Source organism: Anser anser, assembly GCF_964211835.1.
Source record: "Anser anser genome assembly, contig: HAP1_SCAFFOLD_296, whole genome shotgun sequence".
NCBI classification, from domain to species: Eukaryota; Metazoa; Chordata; class Aves; order Anseriformes; family Anatidae; genus Anser; species Anser anser.
The window spans coordinates 87964-99196 of record NW_028153901.1 but is presented as its reverse complement, the minus strand read 5'-3'; the positions used below and the strand labels follow the sequence as shown (position 1 = coordinate 99196).

The 11233-nt window shown below is 72.2% G+C and overlaps 2 protein-coding genes across 3 annotated transcripts; both read left to right on the top strand.

The window, feature by feature from the left end:
• The first annotated feature begins 191 nt into the window (after positions 1-191).
• Positions 192-5530, top strand: MAST1 (microtubule associated serine/threonine kinase 1). The gene is made up of 8 exons (XM_083853480.1): positions 192-663; positions 848-1005; positions 1097-1258; positions 1792-2021; positions 2505-2627; positions 3193-3329; positions 4098-4267; positions 4838-5530. Exons 1-8 carry the CDS (start codon positions 488-490, stop codon positions 5464-5466), a joined length of 1785 nt encoding a protein of 594 aa, XP_083709606.1. The 5' UTR covers positions 192-487; the 3' UTR covers positions 5467-5530.
• A 1060-nt stretch (positions 5531-6590) lies between these two features.
• Positions 6591-11113, top strand: GCDH (glutaryl-CoA dehydrogenase). Of its 2 annotated transcripts, none has more exons than XM_083853473.1 (11): positions 6591-6693; positions 6832-6920; positions 7106-7240; positions 8010-8072; positions 8724-8894; positions 8976-9105; positions 9831-10050; positions 10140-10243; positions 10332-10457; positions 10553-10713; positions 10794-11113. In XM_083853473.1, exons 2-11 carry the CDS (start codon positions 6839-6841, stop codon positions 10880-10882), a joined length of 1281 nt encoding a protein of 426 aa, XP_083709599.1. In that variant the 5' UTR covers positions 6591-6693; positions 6832-6838; the 3' UTR covers positions 10883-11113. The 2 variants fall into 2 exon arrangements, with proteins under 2 accessions (XP_083709599.1, XP_083709600.1); XM_083853474.1 differs by having other exon boundaries at positions 6652-6711; positions 6757-6920.
• Positions 11114-11233: the final 120 nt, after the last annotated feature.

Here is an 11233-nt window from a genome sequence, read left to right as displayed (position 1 = left end):
GGGGGCACGGGGGGGCACGGGGATGGGGGGCACGCACGGGGGCGCAGGAACACACGCACGCTTGCACAACCCTCGTGCAACACCGCACCCGCAAAACCTCGGGAAATCCCTGGGCACAATCCCGGTGCGATCCTGGTGTGATCCGGAGCATGATCCCAGTGTGATCCCGATGTCATTCCGGACATGATCCTGGTGTGATCCTGGTGCGATCCCAGTGTGATCCTGGTGTGATCCCGATGTCATTCCGGACATGATCCCGGTGTGATCCTGATGTCATTCCGGACATGATCCCAGCGCGATCCCGGTGCGATCCCAAGCATGATCCCGGTGTGATCCCAATGGCATTCTGGACATGATCCCAGTGTGATCCCGGTGCGATCCCAAGCATGATCCCAGTGTGATCCCAATGGCGTTCTGGACATGATCCCGGCATGATCCCGGCGCGATCCTGGTGTGATCCCGCTGTGATCCCAATGTCATTCCGGCCATGATCCCGGCGCGATCCCGGCGTGACCCCGGTGCGGTCCCGGCGCAGGTGTACAGCAGCCTGGAGCAGCTCTCGCAGCAGCCGGAGCCGAAGGCGGCCAAGGGGCGCCCGCGGGACGAGGGCCGGCGCGAGGGCTTCGCCCGCGACCGCGGCTGGCGCACGGCGTCCCCCGAGCTGTGAGCACCCGGGGGGGCGCCTGGGACCCTGGGGGGGGGCAACAGGGTCACTGGGGGGGGGGGAACAACACCTGGGTGCCCCTGGGCACACCTGAGGGAGGGGACAACTGGGTGCCCAGGGCATGACGGGGGGGGGGAGGGGGCAGGTTTTTTCCTCCCCCCCCCAGCACCTGGCTCCCTGCAGGAAGCGACCCCCGGCTGCTGAGCCCCCCCCCACCGAAGGGGAGGGCAGCCCCCCCCTGGGAGCCCGCCGCCGCTTCTCAGCGCTGCTGGAGCCGGGGCCCCCCCGCAACGGGGTCCCCCCCCGCGACGGCCCCGCCGAGGGCACCAGCGAGGAGCCAGGTGGGTGCTGGGGGAGGGTCGTGGGGGGGGGGTGTCCCTGTGCCCCCCCTTGGCCCCCCCACCCCCCATCCCCTCCTTCCCATCCCCGCAGGTGAACGGGCGCTGCCCCCCCCCCGGGCCGAGCTGGGGCTGCGGCGGCCGCGGCACCCAGGGGTGGCCCCCGAGGGGGGGGGTGACAAGCGCAGCCCCCGCGGCCCCGGCAAGGTCACCAAGTCCGCGTCGGCCACCGCGCTCTCCGTCATCATCCCCAGCGGTGCGTGTCCCCCCCCAGCACCCAAAGGTGGGGGGTGGGGGGGCTGGCAGGGTCCCCTGGGTCCCCAAGGGCGGGGAGGGCTGGCGGTGTCCCCGGGGGTGGCAGGGTCCCTGGGTCCCCAAGTGTGTGGGGGGGCTGGCGGTGTCCCCAGGGGTGGCAGGGTCCCTCTGTCCCCCAGGTCCCCAAGGGTGGCAGGGGCTGGCGGTGTCCCCGGGGGTGGCAGGGTCCCCCAGGTCCCCATGGGTGGTGGGTGCTGGCGGTGCCCCTGGGGGTGGCAGGGTCCCTCTGTCTCCCAGGTCCCCAAGGGTGGTAGGGGCTGGCGGTGCCCCTGGGGGTGGCAGGGTCCCTCTGTCCCCCAGCTCCCCAAGGGTGGCAGGGTCCCTTGGTCCCCAAGCGTGTGGGGGGGCTGGCGGTGTCCCCGGGGGTGGCAGAGTCCCCCAGGTCCCCGAGGGTGTCGGGTGCTGGCGGTGCCCCCGGGGGGTGGCGCGGTCCCCGTGTCCCCGTCTATGGGCACGGTGCCAGCGGGGGCGCAGGGGAGGCGCCCGGCTCCTCGCCCCTGGGCAGCCCCATGTCCCCGCGCTCGCTGTCCTCGGACCCCTCGTCGCGGGACTCATCCCCGGGCCGCGAGCTGGCCCCCGCCGTGGCCGCCCCCCGCTCGCCCATCGCCATCCCCCGGCCCGGCAAGAAGTTCGGCTTCACCCTGCGGGCCATCCGCGTCTACCTGGGGGACAGCGACGTCTACAGCGTGCACCACGTCGTCTGGGTCAGCGGGGCCGTGGGGACGAGGGGGGGGGAAAGGGGGCGTGGGGACAGGGAGGGGACGCGGGGATGTAGGGGGGTATGGGGACGTGGAGGGGGAAAAGGGGACGTGGAGGGGACGCGGGGATGTGAGGGATGTGGGGACAGGGAGGGGACATGGGGACATGGAGGGGACACGGATATAAGGGGATATGGGGACATGGAGGGAAAAAAGGGGACATGGGGACATGGAGGGGACACGGATATAAAGGGATACGGGGACATGGAGGGGAAAAAGGGGACACGGGGACATGGAGGGGACATGGGGATGTGAGGGGACGTGGGGACATGGAGGGGAATGAAGGGACATGGGGACAAGGAGTGGATATGGGGACACGGGGGCCACTGGGGATGCACGGGGACTGGGGTACCGCTCGGTGCGGGCGGGGGCCGCGGGGCCATGCCGGGGCTGTGCCGGGGCCGTGCCGTAACGGCGCTGTGGGTGCAGCACGTGGAGGAGGGGGGCCCGGCGCAGGAGGCCGGGCTCTGTGCTGGGGATCTCATCACCCACGTCAACGGGGAGCCCGTGCACGGGCTGGTGCACACCGAGGTCGTGGAGCTCATCCTCAAGGTCAGAGGTCACGGGGTCACGGGGGGACGGGGGGGGTCACGAGGCCACAGGGTTGAGAGGTCGGGGTGGGGTCATGGGTCACGGGCAGGGTCGTGGGTCACCGTGGCGGTGGGGGGGGGTCAGAGGTTGGGGTGGGGTCAGAGGTCGTAGTGGGGTCATAGTGGGGTTGGAGGTCATGCTGGGGTCAGAGGTCATGGTGTCAGGGGGTCACAATGGGGTCAGAGGTCGTGGTGGTGTCGGGGAGGCATGGGTCACAGTAGTGTTGTGTGGGGTCATGGTGGGGTCAGAGGTTGCGGTGGGGTCAGAGGTCACATCAAAGGCAGAGGTCATGCTGTCAGGGTCACAATGGTGTCAGGGGTCACAATGGGGTCTGAGGTCATGGTGGGGTCAGAGGTCATGGTCATGTCAGGGGTCACGGTGGGGTCAGAGGTTGTGGCGGGGTCACGGTGGGGTTGGGGTCACGGCAGGGTCGGAGGTCACGGCGGGATCAGAGTTCACAGCGGGGTCGGGGGGCGTGGCGGGGTCAGGGGTCACAGCAGCCCCGTGACCCGGGCGGGGCCGGCAGAGCGGCACCAAGGTGCTGGTGACCACGACGCCGCTGGAGAACACCTCCATCCGCCTGGGGCCCGCGCGGCGCCGCAGCGCCCGCACCAAGATGGCCAGGAGGAACCGCCGGGGCGGCGCCGGGGGCGGCCACGAGAGGTGGGCGGGGGCCCAGTGCCCGAGGGGGGGGGGGTCCTGGTGCCTGGGGGGGGGGGTCCCTGGTGCCCAGGGGGGGTCCTGGTGTCCGGGGTCCCGGTGCTCGGAGAGGGGGTCCCAGTGGCCAGGCGGGGTCCCGGTGCCCCGGGGGGGGTCCCCGTGCCTGGGGTCCCGGTGCCTGGGGGGGGTCCCAGTTCCCGAGTGGGGGGGGGTCCTGTTCCCGGAGGGGGGTCCTGGTGCCCAGGGTCCCAGTAACCGGGGGGGGTCCTGGTGCCCAGGGGGGGTCCTGGTGCCCAGGGTCCCAGTAACCAGGGGGGGTCCCAGTGCCCGGGGGGGGTCCTGGTGCCCAGGGTCCCGGTGCCCGGGGATGGGGTCCCTGGAGGGGAGTCCCGGTGCCTGGGGTGGGGTTCCTGGTGGGGGGGGTCTTGGTGCCCAGGGGGGTCCCGGTGCCCGAGGTCCTGGTGCCTGAGGGCGGTCCCAGTTCTCGAGGGGGGGGGGGTCCTCTTCCCGGAGGGGCGTCCTGGTGCCCAGGGTCCCATTAACTGGGGGGGGGTCCTGGTGCCCGGGGTCCCGGTGCCTGGGGGGAGGTCCCGTTCCCAGAAGGGGGTCCTGGGGGGGGGTGCCAGTAACCGGGGAGGGGGTCCCGGTGCCCAGGGTCCCGGTGCCTGGGGATGGGGTCCCTGGAGGGGGGTCCCGGTGCCTGGGGTGGGGGTCCCGGTGTGTGTGGGGGTTCCCGGTGGGGGTGCCCGCAGTGACCCCCCCCCCCCGCAGGCGGCGCAGCGCGCTGTTCCGCCACCTGGCCCGCCAGGCCTCGCTGCTGCACACGAGCCGCTCGCTGACGTCACTGAGCCGCTCGCTCTCCTCCTCCGACAGCCTCCCCGCCTCCCCCACGCACGCGCGCGCGCGGGACCCCGCCCACCCGCCGCGCGCCGCCGAGACAGGTGCGCGTCGCCGTGGCAACGGGCAGGGGGCGGGGCTAGCGGGGAGGCGGGGCTACGGGGAGGGCGAGGGGCGGGGCTACGGGGACATCAAGGGGCGGGGCTGCAGGGCGAGGGCGGGGCTACAGGGGACGGGGCGGGGCTATGGGAGGGCTGTGGGAGGTGGGGCGGGGCTACCTGCAGGGCAAGGGGGCGGGGCTTCAGGGGGCGGGGCTACAGGTGCTTCGATGGGCGGGGCTTCAAAGGGGCGGGGCTTCAAGGGGGCGGGGCTACATGTGCTTCGAGGGGCGGGGCTTCGATGGGGCGGGCTTCAATGGGGCGGGGCTTCAGGGGGCGGGGATCAGAGGGGCGGGGTTTCAGGGGGCGGGGCTACAGGGGCTTCAAGGGGCGGGGCTACAGGGGCGGGGCTTCAATGGGGCGGGGCTAAAGGGGGCGGGGCTTCGAGGGGCGGGGCTAAAGGGGGCGGGGCTACAGGGGCGGGGCGGGGCTCCCTGGGCCAGGAGGGGCGTCCTGCGGCGGGGCCTGCTCCCGGTGCCGGTGCCGGTGCCGTGCGGTGACTCCCGGCCGGGGCAGGGCCGTCCCCTCCCAGCAGCTCCCCGGGCTCCAGCGCTCCCCCGTCGCCGGCCCCGGGCCCGCACCTGCGTCCCAGCTCCCTGCAGGGGCTGTCCCCGAAGCTGCAGCGGCAGTACCGGGCGGCGCGCTGCAAGTCGGCCGGCAGCATCCCGCTCTCGCCGCTGGCCCACACGCCCTCGCCGCCCGCCGCCTCGCCGCCCGCCTTCCCCGCCAAGCTGCACCCCAAGGCCGCCGACTCGCCGCGCCTCGCCCGCCGCGGCCCCCCCGACAAGGCGCTGCCCCCCCCCCGCAAGCTGGGCCTCGAGGCCCGCAAGGACTTCCCGGCCGAGCCCCCCCTGCAGAGCCTGGCCGAGTGGGACGGCGAGAGCCCCGGCGACGGGGCGCCCCCCCCGGCCCCCGCCCGCCGCCTGGGCCGCCAGGAGCCGCCGCTGCTGCTCGGGGCCCCCCCCGGTGCCGAGGGTGCTGCCGCCGCCCCCCCCAAGGCGCTGAGCCCGGTGCAGGAGCACGAGCAGGGCCGCAGGGGGGGCGCGCCGGGGGTGCCCCCGGTGCCCATTGTGGTGGTGGGGGCCGGATCGGGCCCCCCCGGGGAGGGGGAGAGGGCGGGGAGGGGGGCCCCCACCGGGCGCTGACCCCCCCCACCGGGCCCAGGCCCCCCCCCACTGGACGTTGACCCCCCCCACTGGGCACTGACCCCCCCCACCAGGCCCTGACCCCCCCCCCCCCCCCACCGGGTGCTGATCCCAGCCTATGCTGTAAATAAGGGGGGGGCCAGGCATGCGGGGCCCCCCCTCCCCGCCCACCGGCACCTCCCCCCCGTGTACACAAAGGGTTAATACTGTGACACCCCCGCCCCCCCGGTGTGATGTCATCGGCCCCCACAAACCACCCCCCCCCCTTCGTCCAGGTGTAGCCCCCCCCCCCTTTGCCCCTTGGTTCTTGGCCCGGTGATGTCATGGCGGTGATGTCAGCGGTGATGTTGTGCACGGTGATGTCACGGCGGTGACGTCACGCACGGTGGGGTGAGGGCGCAGCTCTGACGTCATCACGGAGGGAAACCGGTGACGTCACAGTCCGTGGGGCCTGCGGGTGATGTCACTGCCAGTGACGTCACAGCGCCGACGCAGAGTGGAGGTGCCGACGTCACAGTTATGACGTCACCCATAACATAAGGCAGACGATAGCACAGCTCCGGTGTAACCGGCGGAGCGGGCCCGATGATGTCGCAGCCACCGCGTAACCGATGGCGTGGGAACGATGACGTCACAGCGACGCTGGCACGGATGACGTCACAGCCGCGACGACGTCAGGACGGGAGGCGCGACCCAGGCGGTGACGTCACCGCGCGGGGCTCGGGCGAGCAGTGACATCACACGCCAACAGCCCCCCCCGCCGCTCCGAGGGCCAGCCGGGCGGATGACATCACCACTGCCCTGTGACGTCATCACCCCCCCCCCCATTCTTGCTATGCAAACGCCCCCGGGACGCCCCGGCCCCCCCCTCCCCGGGCACAGGGGGCGATGGGGGCGCCCGGGGGGGCCCCGGGGACCAATAAAGGCTGCACAGCACCGCCCGGCCCCGCTGCTCTGTCCGGGGGGGGGTCGAGGGGGGGGCGTCGGGTCGTGAAAAACCCCTCAAATCCCCCCAAAACCCCGCGCCCCCCCCCCCCACAATGTCCCTTGGGGGTTGGGGGGGGGGGCGGGCCCTGCGCTCCGGGCAGGAAAGGGTTAACGCCCCCCCCAATGTCACACCCCCCCCGCCACACCCCCCACGTCCCGCCCCCCCCATGTCACACCCCCCCCCGTGACGTCACGGCCCAGGGCTCCTCGGGGCCCGTTCGCCGCCGCCGAGCTCGCAGGGTGCGGGGGGGGGGGGGAGCTTTGGTGGCCCGGGGGGGGGCAGCTGAGGGTCCTTGGGGGGAGGGCACTGGGGGGGGCACCCTGGGGGCCCCCGAGGTCCTTTGGGACCCCCAGGTTCAGCCCCCGAACCCCCCGCAGCCCCCCCATGGCGCTCCGCCTCGCCGCCCGGTTCCGGCGCCCGGCCCTGAGCGGCGTCCGCTGGGGGGGCTCGGCCCCCCCCACGCGTGGTGAGTGGGGCGGGGGGGGGCCCACGCGTGGGGCTGGGCTGGGCTGGGCTGGAGGGGGGGGCAGAGCTCAGCCCACGCGGGGGGCTCCCGTGGGTGGGTGGGTGGGTGAGGGGGGGTCGGGGGGGGGCAGCACCCACGCGGGGGGGTGGTCACGCGTGGGGTGCCCCCCCCCCCCCCCCCCCCAGCTGCCTTCGACTGGCGGGACCCGCTGGGGCTGGAGGAGCTGCTGGGCCCCGAGGAGCGGCTGCTGCGCGACGCCGCCCGCCGCTACAGCCAGGAGCGCCTGGCCCCCCGCGTGCTGCTCGCCAACCGGCACGAGGGTAACGGGACCCCCCCCGGGACCCCCCCCCCCCGGGACGATGTTCCCTCCGTGACACCCCCCGAGCGTTAATACGCAGCCTGATGTGCTCCCTCGGCACCCCCAAATAACCCCCCCCAACCCCAACCCCCCCCCCAATACATCCCAGGACCCTCAGACCCCCCCCCAATAACCTCCACCCCCCCCCCCAGGCCCCCCCCAATAACCTCCACCTCCCCAAATACCCCCCAGCACCCTCAGCTCCCCCCCAATACCCCCCAAATACCCCCAGACCCCCCCAAATACCCCCCCAAATACCCCCAGACCCACCAAATACCCCCCAGCACCCTCAGCTCCCCTCAAATACCCCCCAAATACCCCCAGACTCTCCCCAAATACCCCCCAGCACCCTCAGACCCCCCCAATACCCCCCCAAATACCCTCAGCTCCCCCCAAATACCCCCCAAATACCCCCAGACCCCCCCAAATACCCCTCCAAATACTCCCCAGACCCCCCCCAAATACCCCCAGCACCCTCAGCTCCCCCCAAATACCCCCAGACCCCCCCCAAATACCCCCCACTACACTCAGACCTCCCCCAATACCCCCTGATACCCCCAGCCCCCCCAAATGCCCCCCGACACCCCCCCAACACCTCCTGATACCCCCCCGCATCCAACGGGGGGGCAGCGGGGGGAGGAGCTCCCCCAGCCAAGGGGGTCCCCACTGCCTGCCCCCCCCCCATATCGAGCTCAGCCCCCCCTCTGCTTCCCCCCCCCCAAAAAAAACAGTCTTTGACCGGGAGATCGTGACCGAGATGGGAGCCCTGGGGCTGCTGGGCCCCACCATCCAAGGTGAGGGGGGGGCGCGGGGGGGTCTGCGGCCCCCCCAGGAGGGCAGGGGTCCAGGAGTTTTTGGGGGGGGGGTCAAGGGTGGCATTGGGGGGGGTGTTGGGACCCCCCCCCCGGGGTCTTGGGAGGCTTTGGAGGGAGCTAGGGTGGCCCCCAGGAGAAATGGAGGGGGTCTGGGGGGGGGATTTGGTGTCCTTGAGGGGCTGGGGGGGGGAGTTGGGGGGGCTGGGGTCCCCTGGGGGCTTCAGGGGGTTGTGGGGGGGGTCTCCAGGTGGGAGGGGGATGTGTTGGGCCCCCCACCCGGGGGGTTCTGGGAGGCTTTGGAGGGATCTGGGGTGGCCCTAGGAGAAATGGGAGGGTTTTTTTTTGGGGGGGTGGGGGGGGCTGATGTCCTTTTGGGGCTGGGGGCTTCAGGGCGTTTTGGGGGTGGTCTCCAGGTGGGAGGGGGACGCGTTGGCCCCCCACCCCCCCCCCCGCCGGGGTCCTGGGAGGGACAGGATGGGAACGAGGGGGTCGGGGACGGGGTCGGGGTCGGGCTCTGTCCTCTGTGGGGTGGGTTGGGGGGGGGGGGGGCGGCAGCGAGTGGGGTCCTCCTGAAAGTTGGGGGGGGGGGGGGGGTCCTGCAGCACCGTTGCCCCCCCCCCCCCCCCGCAGGTTACGGCTGCGCCGGGACCACGTCGGTGGGCTACGGGCTGGTGGCGCGGGAGCTGGAGCGGGTGGACAGCGCGTACCGCTCGGTGCTGAGCGTGCAGTCCTCCCTCGTCATGCACCCCATCCTCGCCTACGGCACCCCCGCCCAGCGCGACCGCTTCCTGCCCCCCCTGGGTGAGCCGGGGGGCGGGGGGGGGGGTTGGGGAGCCCCCCGCCCCCCCTCCTCGCTGACACCCCCCCCCGCCTTCCAACCAGCGCGGGGGGAGCTGCTGGGCTGCTTCGGGCTGACAGAGCCCAACCACGGCAGCGACCCCGGGGGCATGGAGACGCGGGCGCGCTACGACGCCGCCACCAAGAGCTACCGCCTGCGCGGCTCCAAGACGTGGTGAGACCCAAAAACCGCCCCGGGGGGGGGCAGCCCCACGCCCAGAGCCCCCCAAACCCTTTGTTCACCCCCCCAACACCTTTTTTTCCAACCCCTTTTCCCTCCCCCAACCCCCTTTTTCCCCCCCAACCCCATTTTCCAACCCCTTTTCCCCCCCAATGCCTTTTTTTCCAACCCTTTTCCCACCCGTGACCCCTTTTTTCCCCACCCGTGACCCACTTTTTCCCCCCTCTAACCCCCTTTTTTCTCCCCCGACCCCCTTTTCCAACTCTTTTTCCCCCTCCCAAACCCCCTAACCCCCTTTTTTTTCCCACTGCAAACCCCTTTTTTCTCCCCCAACACGATTTTCCAACCCCTTTTTCCCCCCATCCCCTTTTTTCCAACCCTTTTTTCCCCCGTATCCCCCTTTTTTCCCCCCCAAACCACTCTTTTTTTCCCTTGTAACCCCCTTTCCCCCCATCCCCTTTTTTCCAACCTTTTTCCCCCCGTAACCCTCTTTTCCCCCCCAAACCCCTCTTTTTTTCCCCCATAACCCCCTTTTTCCCCCCACAAACCCCTCTTTTTTCCCCTGTAACCCCGTTTCCTCCCCCATCCCCTTTTTTCCAACCTTTTTCCCCCTATAACCCCCTTTTTCCCCCCGTAACCCCCTTTTCCCCCCCCAAACCCCTCTTTTCCCCCTCCCATAACCCTCTTTCCCCCCCCCAACCCCTTATTTCCCCCCCCAGGATCACCAACGCGCCGGTGGCCGACGTGTGCGTGGTGTGGGCGGTGTGCGAGGAGGACGGGCAGATCCGCGGCTTCCTGCTGGAGCGGGGCATGGCGGGGCTCAGCACCCCCAAAATCGACGGCAAGTTCTCGCTGCGCGCCTCCGCCACCGGCATGATCCTGATGGACGACGTTGAGGTGCCCGAGGAGAACCTGCTGCCCCACGCCACCGGCCTGGCCGTAAGCTTTTTTTTTTGGGGGGGGGACACACGCTGGGGGGGTGCTGAGCGGGTGCTGAGCCCCCCCGCTGATTGTTCCCCCCCCCCAAGGGTCCCTTTGGGTGCCTGACCCACGCTCGCTACGGCATCGCCTGGGGCGCGCTGGGCGCCGCTGAGGCGTGCCTGGAGACGGCGCAGCAGTACGTCCTCGACAGGTAACGCGCTGCCGGCCCCCCCCGACCCCCCCTAAATCCCGCGGGGACCCCCCCACGTGCCCCCCCCCCCCCCCGTTTTGTCGTGCAGGAGGCAGTTCGGGGCGCCCCTGGCCCGTAACCAGCTGGTGCAGAAGAAGCTGGCGGACATGGTGACCGAGATCGCCCTGGGGCTGCAGGCCTGCCTGCGCCTCGGCCGCCTCAAGGACGAGGGCAGGTGGGGGCCGGGGGCGAGGCGCGCCCCCAAATCGGGGTGGGGGGGCCCCCGGGGGGGCAGGGGTTTGAGCGTCGGCGTCCCCACCCCCCCCCCAGGGCAGCCCCCGAGCTGGTGTCGATGCTGAAGCGCAACTCGTGCGGCAAGGCGCTGGAGGTCGCCCGGCAGGCGCGCGACATGCTGGGGGGCAACGGGGTGAGCGACGAGTTCCACGTCATCCGCCACCTCCTGAACCTCGAGGCCGTCAACACCTACGAAGGTAGCGCCGGGGGGGGCCGCGGGGACGCCCCCCCGTCACCGCCGGGCGCCCCCGGACCCCGCCGCTCCTCCCGCCCGCAGGCACGCACGACATCCACGCGCTGATCCTGGGCAGAGCCATCACGGGGCTCCAGGCCTTCGCCGCCGGCAAGGCAGAGCGGCGCGGCTAGGCGCCGGGGCGTGCGGCGCGGCCGGCGCCTCGGACTTGAGGGACTCAGGGCGCTGCTCAGGGCGCTGCGCCGCTCGGACCCGGTGGCGCCGAGCGGCCCCGGTGGCACCGACAGGACCCGGTGGCACCGCCCGGCCCCGGCAGCTCGGTTCTACCTCGGTGACCCCCCCCCCGGTGCCTTCCCCGTCCGCGCGGCGCCGCCAGCCGCCCCAATAAAGGCTGGAGAAGCTGCCCCGCGCCAGCCTGTTCGTCAGCGCCGCGCTCATCAGCGGTAATTAAGACCCCCTGGGCACAGCTCGAGTGCCGGGACGGGGCCCCGTGTCCGCACGAGGCGGGCTGTGCCGAGGCGAGG